This window comes from Dromaius novaehollandiae, chromosome 9, assembly GCF_036370855.1.
Source record: "Dromaius novaehollandiae isolate bDroNov1 chromosome 9, bDroNov1.hap1, whole genome shotgun sequence".
Taxonomy (NCBI): domain Eukaryota; kingdom Metazoa; phylum Chordata; class Aves; order Casuariiformes; family Dromaiidae; genus Dromaius; species Dromaius novaehollandiae.
This window is the reverse complement of record NC_088106.1, coordinates 30,041,279-30,051,954: the sequence shown is the minus strand read 5'-3', so window position 1 is coordinate 30,051,954 and position 10,676 is coordinate 30,041,279. Positions and strand designations below refer to the sequence as shown.

At 48.5% G+C, this 10,676-nt stretch overlaps 1 protein-coding gene across 1 annotated transcript; it reads right to left on the bottom strand.

Moving 5' to 3' along the window:
- Positions 1 to 216: 216 nt before the first annotated feature.
- Positions 217 to 6,837, bottom strand: A4GNT (alpha-1,4-N-acetylglucosaminyltransferase). The gene is made up of 3 exons (XM_064517181.1): positions 6,717 to 6,837; positions 2,353 to 2,802; positions 217 to 1,413 (listed from the first exon to the last, which is right to left on the bottom strand). Exons 2-3 carry the CDS (start codon positions 2,755 to 2,757, stop codon positions 802 to 804), a joined length of 1,017 nt encoding a protein of 338 aa, XP_064373251.1. The 5' UTR covers positions 2,758 to 2,802; positions 6,717 to 6,837; the 3' UTR covers positions 217 to 801.
- Positions 6,838 to 10,676: the final 3,839 nt, after the last annotated feature.

Below are 10,676 nucleotides of genomic sequence, written 5' to 3'. Positions count from 1 at the left end.
CCTCATTTCTGTACCGGGGAGGTCAGGTGATAACGGGAGATGGACAGAGCCGACTCCTGAGGATGGAGAAACGCAGCCCCTTCCTGGAAAGAGCTAAAGTCAAAGTACAGGAGGAAAAGCATTTCTAAAAATAGCAATCATTTTCCAGAGGAATGTAGGGGGAAGGAATCTCGGAGGCTTGGTGATTTATTAACCATATTATTTTTACTTACATTTATAAGGTCCCTCTCAAAAACGTAGGGTGTAAAGTAAAGTTTGTGTCAGAAAAAAAGAGCCTATCTTAATGAAAAGACAGCAGCAGTTTGCGCTACGTATGTCATCCATACACTGCTACACGCTTGCACTGCACTTCCATTACACCTGCATCAGAGTCCTCAGTTAAGCCCAAGACCTGCTGCGTGAGCTTTCATGAAATGCATAGCTGCCAATAGTGCAAAGGGGTGCAGAAGTGCTTCTGGACTTCCTACCAGGAGGCTGTGCATCTCCTTGGAACTTTTTCCTGTAAAAAGCTTATCAGTAAGGCCTGTAAGTCCCTTTGATTCAGTAAGGCTTGGTTTGCAAACACCTATAAGAAAACAGAACTGAATTTCCGAAACCACTCAGGCAAAGGATTCCTTAGCATCGTGTCAGATGGACACCCACGACCATTCTGTATATGCTCCTCGGTGTCCTAAGACAGCAAGGAGAGCGGTTATGAAAGGCCTCTACCACTGAACAGGCTGCTGATGCCAAAGGTCACAGAGTGTTTTAGCTCCAGGACGAGGGAGGGCTGGAAGGATCACCCTGCTCTCCTATGTCACGTCAAGCGAAGTCTTTATACTGCGAGAAGTCTCTGTCTTCTGCCCTTTGAATCAAATGACTGTATGTCGTGGGGCAGTATGTTTTGTACAGTTTTTCTGCCAGCGTATTGCTCCCCGCGACCACCACTTTCCGGTTACGGTTCATGAAGTTCCACAAGTGCAGCGCATAGGAGTGGCTGAAATTAGGGCTTTTGTCCCACACCTCATAGTACTTTCTCCAGGCTGGGTATGGGATAGGGTAGAAACGTTCGGGATTTAAGAAGGAGATGTTCTGGCAGCTGTGGTCCTCGAGGCCTACAAAATCTGTGAGATTACAGATGGCTTTTAGCATCCTTGTCATTAGAAGGGGCCCCTGGTTGCCCCAAATTTCCCCATTGTACTTTAGAACAAAATTCTTCATGCAGTCCCAAATAAATCTGTGATAGGAAGGAAAGCCAAAGATCCCATTGCTGGAGAACTGGGATTTCTGTGCCGCCAGGAAGCTTGCCTCTGGAATAGGTCTGATGGAGATGACATCCGTGTCCATGTAGATCCCCCCATACTTCCAAATGAGCGCCAGTCTGCTGGCGTCAGAGCTGATGTGAACCCAGTTCTTCTCCTGCTCTGGGTTTACCTGCAAGAGTTGGAGACGTGAAATGGTGATCCTGCTGACAGAGAACTAACTGCCTCCTCCTGTCCTGTTAACTGCACTGTAAAACTGAACTGAACACCTATAAATGTCAGCAGCAGCCTTTTCTCTTTACAGCTATTAAATTTTATTGGAATAAGATAATGGGGGAGCTCAGAACAATGATTTTATAAATATAAATGAATGTAGGAACATTTTATGGTTTTTTTGAGGAAACTCAAAATGTTAAATCAATAATGCTATGAATCACGGGCTGCTATTTCAGTGTGACACAACCCATTTAAGGCACTCGCTGCCTCATCACTCACAGCTCTTTGAAATAGGCTGAAGGGCTTTCACTGGCTTTGTTACTATTCGGTGTAAATTTTTCTTGGGAGTTGCAAGAGCTTGAAGAAAGCGTGCCTTCACTGCTTGCCCTGCCCAGAGATGGAGCAGAACAACCTTTCCAAGCCATTTGCAAAGAGCTTATTTTCCGGGTGGAGCTTGAAAGCTCCCACCCGTGGTTTTGCCCATTGTCTTTATGAAAACTGAAATCTCTCTCCCATCTAATCTAGCACAGGCTTTATCAGTGTGTGGCAGCATTAACAAGCACACAGATGACTTGGACAGCACATTTTGTTAAACAAGTGTCTGTTGAATAAGATGATTAACCGATGTTTTATCAAAATACGTATGCAGTCTATTTTTGCCAGTGTTGTGTTTGCCAAAGATCTGATTCCCCAGATAGTGAAAAAATATTGATGAAGTGTTCAGTAAAAAGATAGATGAATGTATTGCAACATGTGGCAAAAATGGTTCTATTCTGAACCACACAAAACGAAAGCAACTGCAATTTCATATAGTTGGGCAAACCTTCTATGCCCGTTCTCCTCCGTTCGTTTTAAGCCTGCTTCAGAGCTACTTTTCCCCAATCATAACTCTTACCTGGTTGTACCATTGGAGCAGAGGGGTGTCCTTGAAGAGAGTTTCCATCTGGAGGGGGAAAATGAAGACATTGTTCATAGATGATAAAAGCGAGAAGGCGGTGTAGCTGAAGTCTGAGTCCAACGCCGTTTCGTTATTAAGTCCTTTCATGAAGAGGATGACGGGTCTGTCAGGGTAAATCCTGGCAGCAGATTCCACAGAGCAGGAAACCAGCGGAGGGGGCTCCAGGCGCTCCGTGGTCTCCAGAAAGATGATGCTTTTGCCGAGGCTCAGAACCTGCTCAGGTGTCAGGAAGTGCTTGGACAGAGGAATACAGGAGAAGATGCAGCCAGACAGCAGGGATATCTCGTACAAAATGCCAGAGACAAAGAAGAAGCAGAGGCATATCTGGATTTTCTTCATCATTCTTGCTTTCCTTTGGCCTTTGGAGTCGTGCCTCAGACATGTATGCTAAGGAGAGACAACAAAGAGCAAAATGTTAACGTCGGGGTTACTGCTTATCAGGACTGGGAAATGACACGACAGGGTTTCAGACAGCATAGTTATGAAGGTGGAAGGTGGCTTTGCCTCCAAGCCAGTGCTGAGGCTCACACCTTTCCTCTTCAGGACAAGGCTGGTGAGGGGGTCAAGGCACAGTGAGGCTCTGTCCTATGCAGGGTGCAGGTGCTCGGGTCCCTCCTCTCCCCACCTCCTTACCTCCAACCAAAGGGAATAAAGGAGGGGAATAAAGAAGGTACTTGATGTGCCTTGAAGAAGGCCTACGTCTCATGGCGCAGGTACACAGTAGCTGGGTTTGCAGAAATGAGACGGTCAAGCGCAAGAGTGGAGAGAACAAGGCAAGGCTGTCTAGCCCTGTTCAGGCAAGGACCACCATACCCTCTCCTGGGGCAGGCTGTTACAGCAAATGGCTCCCAAGTACCATGTCATTGCATCATTGGGTGCCCATTGAGGAGCAGCAGGTGTCCAGGTGATTTCACTGTCAAATCCTGACGTGCTTATGGCCTTAGGTGGCTCAGGAGCCATGAGTGCCGATGAAGGGTGAGATAGCGATCACTGTTTTGGATGTCTCAGCCAAAGGGAGCATCAGTCTGTGGGCACCTACATCTGTTTTTCTCAGTCCACCTCCAGTCTGCTCACACCTCAATCCTTATCCTGAAGGCTGAGAGGGACTCGGATCCTGCAGTGACAGGGGTTGCAGAAGTACCAGAGAGAGGCAACTATAAGGACAGAAAGTGGCATGTATATTTTTGCACAAGTGAAGAATGTAGGCAGCACCTGGATTATACTTCTGACAAATGCACAGTTCTAGCTCATTTTTTGCCATCATGGTGGCAATTAGGTGGTCACAGAGGCTCCTTTGAAGCCCAGCTACCTGATGAAGACACCCAGACTCTTTGGAGCCCACAAAGGGACTTCTGAAGGCAAGAAGGACAGCTAGGAGACCGATGGACAGAGAAAAACTGGTTCTGCTGCAGGCAGATAGTCCCAGATAGGTTTTGCTCAGTCCTAGATAGGGTTTGAGACCAATAGGACTCACCTGAAGAGGTGAAGCAAGGACAAGTTTTAGGCAAGACTCATCTAACACCTCCACTGGCCTGGCCCAGTTCCTCACTCCCAGGCTCACTATGACCCCAAGGCCTTTTGGTACCAGGGAGTCAGGAGTTCCTGCAGGTGAGAGGATCTGCTCGATCTTGCAGGATCGAGCCCGATCTGCATTATGCTCTTTGACCAGCTTGAAATGTAAGGAAAATCCCTTTTGAAGTGTTACTTGGTTGCACTGGACCAGCCCATATTTGTTCTGCAGAGATTTGCCCAGTCTGGTGATCTAGGCTCCAAAAGATGGGAGACATTTTGAATGACAACCCAAAGTCCAAGCGACACCCTGAAAATGTTTAAACCCTACTTAACGCAAGGGAATGGAAGGAGCCACAGTTCTGGGTGCTCGGTTAATCAATGAGGCACATCATTGCCATGTAACCTGGTCAGAATATAGATAAGTTCACAGCATAACAAACCCCACGGACTTTCCCCTGGAAGTGCTGAGCATGTGCTTGAAACTGTGGCAGCTTCTGATCCATTTTTAAGAGACTGATCTCATTGAATTAAATATTAAAAGCAATGACTGTTCCCATCAGTACAGCTTTCCGAGCTGCATAGAAAATTGGGCTGTTTTCCAATGCCACAGCATACACAGTTTCTCATTAAGTCCCAGGCTCTTGTGATGGCATGGGAGAAAATGTCAGGTGAAGTTTTTTGTTTGCTTCTCTTGGTCTCCCGCTTTTTTCTCTTTTCCAACACTTTGCAGAGGAGCCTCTGCCCTTGCTGTAAAAGCCAGCACCCTGTCACCAGGGCCTCCCTTTGGATATCAAATTTAGACAGAAGACAGGGAAAGGAGAGCAAACACAAAGAGTTTGGAAATTACTTGGTTTTGAGCCTCCAGATAAAGCAGAACACACTGCAGAGCATAGCAGTCCTAGCAGCCTTTAGGTGCAATAGAAATACCAGTCACTGAGCCTACTGGTGCGACTGAGCAGGAGAGGGTACTGGAAATAGCAGAAGAAACAAAATTAAACTCAATTACATTATTTGAAATGTTAAATTTCCTTCCAGGTTGCCTAGCTGTCTCTTCTCAGACACGTGCCTCTGACATATTTCAAGTTCTTTTAAGACTAAATAAAAATAAAACATTGCCTCCCTGTAGTTCCTTTGCCAATCTCAACTTGGACAGATCTTCATGCTTATTTTTTCCCAGATTCCAGCTCTGAACTAAACTGGGTCTGTCATTGCTCCTGTGTTGTTCCAGGGAAGTTCATGACTGGAGCACCCTCCCTGTATTCCCTGCAATTTTCAAACCTTGATGCCATTCTCTCAGCTGTATTTGCTTGAAGCAGAAAACCAAGGGTTTGCTCTGATTAGAAATGGAAACATCAGAATATTCCCATTACTGGATTAATATTTCTTCTTTGATGGCCTGAAGAGCTGGTGTCTCAATTCTTTATGAGGAACCTAGCAAAGCTGTGGTTGCAATAGCCGTTCAAATTTAAAATAGTCCAGAAGGCATTTTATTTGCAAATTGTGGAGAGAGAATAAGTAGACACTCCAACAGATATCAGCTCTATGTGCGACATTGTGAAGAAAAATGCGAATCTTCATCGTCTTATTCTGGGAAATTGTTTTGCTTGGTTGGTTTTCCCAAACCACTATGTGGTGAGTTATGAATTCTCATCACATTTGACCTGGAGGCTGCTGTTATCAAAATGTTCACTTCCCTGCTCAAGTTAAAAGGACTGCAGAACTGCATGTTAAAAATAAATCCCAGGCATTGAATAGATTACCCTGCTGAGTTGGTTACTTTTTTGGATGCTGCAGACAGCATGCTGGTTTGATGGCCCTCCTTGTAAAGATATTTTTTTTCTCTGGGCAATTTCAGTATTTCAAGCACAGTATGAAAATGGGTGGGAGACTACAAGCAAGATTACTATGCATGCCAGTGCGTTACAGCACTGTTAGTGCTGTGTGATAATTCCTCCGAGTCGCCCGCAAGACACGCGGTGAAGGAAGGTAGAGTAGGATTTTTCAGCAAACAGCACTGGAGCGAGTCAATGAAGCTGCTCAAGTGCCTCAGACAGAGCTGGCAGAGCAACCTGCATTTCCCCGGCCCCCCAACCCGCAGCGGCAGAGCCCACAGAGCGGGGATTGCCGGGCAGAGGAGGGAGTCGCACCTGGGGATCGCCTGCCCACACAGCTCCTAAGGATACATCCAGTCCCCGCGGAGGAATGTTCCCCAAGTCCATCAAGGCCAGACTCAGCTGTCACCTAATCCTTGTCTGCACTGTTCCTGGGCATCTCTCGTTATTCAAGAAAGAGATTCCCCCGCTCTTGCCTATCCCCTGACACTGCAGCTTTCCTTTGAGAATAGAGACTTTGTGGAAAAAGCCTGAATGATTTGATAGGTTTTGCATTTGGGTTTGCATTCATCAGACTCGGTGACTGTCCTTGTTTCTGCCGGAAGAGCGTAAGCCCAAGGCAGTCACCATTTATAATGCACATGGCATCACTTGAACTTGCGCAGGCTTACTTTCATGTCTTTACCAAAACTGCTCAAGTAAATTACAGCTACAATCAAGTTAGTGCACGTGTGTGTACTTCAAAGCCAGCTTCATTGCAGATATAACACCAGGCACATTTGGAAACCTTTATCAAACAGGAAACCTGTAGAATATAACATATTCATCGCACGTATAATCAGTGCAGCTATTTAAGCCCACAGCAAAGAACACAAGCTAAGGGGCTTCCTACTGCACCGGTATTTGTTTGCTTTCCGATTCTACAACTGACATATTTATAGATAAATCAAAACTCACCTCTTGGCTGGAAAAGCCAGGCAAAGCATGCAGTCTGTTGGGAAGCGAAACCAAGCTGAACCACGCTGGAAAGTATCCACAGCCAGCAGAGAGCCCTTTGCTAGTGCCTGAGAAGGTGCACTGCCTCTCCACTACCTTCTCACCTGCCAGGGCTTGGAGTAGACTCGTGGCTTACTCTCCACCAGCTCCGTTGTTTGCATTCGTGGTGTGCTGAGATAACGCCGAGGAAACAGCTAGCGCTACATTTCCAAGGGTGCAGGAATGCAGGGGCACGCATGCCTCGACGGCAGCAAGGTCTTTTGGATGGCCAAACACAAGCCCTGCCACTTTGCAAGTGTGATGAGATACTGGTGGGACTGAGCCAAGTGGGCACCACAAGGCAGACTGTTGGCACCTTTGGGGATGCTATTTTCACTCGTGTCTCTCTGGACAGCAGGTGGTTTAGAGCATATTTAGCCTTTTTGCTTTGTATCTAGAACTATGCTTATGGATGATGCCTTGCATCAAATCTTAGATCTCTCTGCCATACAAAGAAAGATTTTGGTGGAGCTGTGTGCAATGCTACCAATACTTCCAAGGAAGGCTTTGCAACAGGGCCTTACACACAAATACATCCCAGATAACACCGCATGTCCTTAACGGGCTAAAGAGCTCAGATACCTGCCCAGCTCCTGGTTATAGATCATCCAGGCAGGGAGGTTTGGTGACAGGGCAGAGCCCCTGCCTGTCCCCACAGCCTGTCCCCAACGCAGAGGAGGATGCCTGGGGTGGCACAGGAGCATGATCAGGCACCCCAGGGCTGGGGTGAGCCATGTCAGACAGCCAGGATCCCCCCAGGGCTTTCCCAGCACAGGTATCTAGAAGGTTTGAGTTCGTCTCTGCCAGCACACTCAGAGTTTATTTAATACAAGTGGCGCTTTACCATTAGCCTAAAAGCATTAGGTGCCTGTATGGCTGGGATTAATGAGGATTAATTCACTATGGAAACATGAAGGGTCAGCCAAACTGTGGTCACTTTTACGCTGAATGAAAAAGCTGTGGATTTTGACGTGTTTAACTCATTGCTGTTAAATAGACCCAGTTCACTTGGATGCTGAGTGTGTCTGTGTTGACAAGGTCTCAGCAGAGACCTCAGAAAGCCCTCCAGGAGGACCACGGCAGCATATTGACTTGCAGTGAGTGCCCTGTGCTGGGATAGCCCTGTCGGAAGTAGAACGTGTAACGGAGATGTGGAGCTGCGATGCCTTGGCTAAATCCCCGCTCCATCGCACCTACAATCCCGAACGCCTCTCATCTCCCCTTCGCTGTCCTGGACTTGCCCAGGGAGAGTGTCCACTTGATAGTTGCTCCCAAGTGCTGCTTGCACCTTGTGCCTTTGGCTGAGCTGCGCTAGCATTGCAAGGTGCAAGGAGGCCAGAGCACCTACTGGGACAGTGCTGCAAACCCCCTGCTTGCGGTCACCCATAGCATTTGAGGGCCAGCACACAGCCCTGCTCTGGCTCTTTGCAGCTCCCCTGCAGCACCTTTTCCTCTTCTCCTCCTGACTTGAGGAAAGGTTGCACGTCAGGGACGTATCTACTAGCAAGGCTGGAAGGTTTGTGCAGCCAAGTGGCTGCCAACGGCCCTGCACATTGCACAAAAGGATTTGGGCAGAACCAGCCACCCTGTGACCCCAGAGCTTTCACCCTGCAAGGACCAAAATGGGGGCAGTGAGGCACGCAGGTAAGGATGGCCCATTCGCCACCCAGAATATCCATCTCTGTCCACCAACGGCAATCACATCTTGCCCAGCTGATCCTCTCCGCAGTGGCTGGTGGCGCAAGGACATGCGGAGAGGAAGGCAGCAGAACGTCAGTCTGCCTGCCCTTAAAAATCAGCCACCTGATCTACCAGGGTGTGCCGTTTGCTCTGCTTCTCGCCAGCTCTTGGGCACCCTACCTTGCCCAGCCTCTGGGAGCAAAGTGTGTGGGCCTGCCCCCGGCTTTGTTTGCGCTCCCTGGTACATGTTTCCTGCTGCAGAAAGTTCATGGAGGATGTAAAACTGGTTAATGTTGCCGCAACGAGGCAAAGCAAACAGTCCCCATGGAAAGCTATCTAGATATTCTGGGCCTAATCAGCAGATAATGCCCTGGGCAAAAATGCAAGGAGGGCTCGAATTACAAAAAAATTCCTCCGACAATGACGTAAGCAAGGAGCCCTGACAGACACACCTCGGCTCTCCTCAGGAAGGAGTCAGAAATACATAGATGGGCACATTTGCTTCACCAAACACTTCGCCAAGCCCATCTTTTCCAATTTAATCTGCAAGGAAATAGGATGATCTGCGTGCAGCCCCTGAAGCAGCGAGTTCCTCCAGAGATGAATACTGTCCTTTCTCAGTGCACATACGTAGAGTCTGCCAAGCCTACAGAATACATTTATGTATGAACATGGGGGCATGCACAGAAACAGATGGTATCTGTTATTAAAAGTTTCATCCCAGCTTTTATCTTGCACAGCACCAGTCAAACATGAAAGTGTCCCCCTACTACACCGATTCACTAATCACCCCAATGTGCCACCAAGCCTCCTGGCCCTGGAGTTAGAAGAGGAATTTCTTAGGCACCCCACCGCTGCAAGAAGGGACGGCGTCAAATTACTGCCTGGAGCGTTGCATATCTCCAACCTGATGAGGAAAACAGTCATTTCAAATTTGGAGAAGTAAGAGCATGAGAAGGCTTTTCTGATGTGTGCGCACATCAGTCAGCAGCGTGCACATGGCGGCAGCACACTGGGCAAGAGCAGGTCCGCGTGCAGCTGGCTTTAGTGGGACAGAGACGGCACAATGGCCAGTGACTGCCTGCTCCAAGAGTCCGGCGCAGAAGGTGGTGGGGCAGATGGAGCGGCCAGGACAACGGCCAACATGACCCCAATTAATTGACACAGAAAAAGCGAAATGCACTTGAGGCTCAGCCTGCAGGAGAAAGAGAGATAAACACACTGAATGAGGTGGCTGCATAGGAGTACATCCTACACTACCCCTAATCTTGGATAGCGAGCATTTGGGAAAACATCTTAAGGTAAAAACAGGGTTATTTGTCTCAGGGCATTCTCTTATCTACCCACTGCACCTTTCTGCAGGCTTTATAGGCAGGGTCCCAGGATTTGGTTGGGCTCTGATCTCCTAAATAGGGATCTTTGTACCAGAAATCTGCTTTTGGGGACTGGGCTTGTCCCATCACTTGGCAAAATGCCAGATTAATGGAGGCAAACCTCTTTGCACCCTCTTCTCCAACCCCAGCTACAGCGTCTTGCTGTGCCTCTGCTCCTTTCTCCTGCTCCAGGGCTCAGTGGGGCAGAAACCACTGCGATGGACTGGCCTGCAACCCACCAACCCAGCACATGAGCCTGGGGTCGGAAAGCCTGTTGGAAAGGTGCTGGGATGATCGTGCAGGCCCGAGAGAGCAGGCACCCGCGTGGTAGTGAGCCTGGTGCCTGCTGAGCCGGGGCCGCAGGCACGGAGCTGCTCTGGAGGATGGTGTACCACTGAGTTAGTCGTGCTGAGATCACTGCGTGCTTCACACCCACGTGCGCACACACACCAAAAAATAAAATACCGAGAGCCACTGAAATCCTGGTCCTGCTCTGCATTGCCCTCTGGGGGAGCCCATTTCTTGCTTCCCAGAGCAATGGGAATCCATGGGCTGACACAGGCCCAGGTCCCCCTGCCTCTCCAAGGCTTTGGCAGCTGAACAAAGAGAGATAAAATCACCTGCTGCCACGATGTCCTATAAACAGCCTGTAGCAGACCAGGGCCCCAGACCCAGAGGTCCCAGCTCCCAGGAAGGTGGCTTAGTCCAAAGGTCATGCTTCCTCCTCACCTTTCCATGCATCTAACAAGCGCCAAGCAACATTTTAGCCATACTGCATACCGCCTGGCAGGCATAGGACACCCGCCACAGTTATCAGAGGAAGTTTTAC

Bases quoted from the DNA above. Each gene is read 5' to 3' on its own strand.
- A4GNT (XM_064517181.1), bottom strand. From the start codon at position 2,757: ATGATGAAGAAAATCCAGATATGCCTCTGCTTCTTCTTTGTCTCTGGC. The intron at 1,414-2,352 runs GTAAGAGTTATG...CAACTCTTGCAG, and splicing joins TGCTCCAATGGTACAACCAG to GTAAACCCAGAGCAGGAGAA.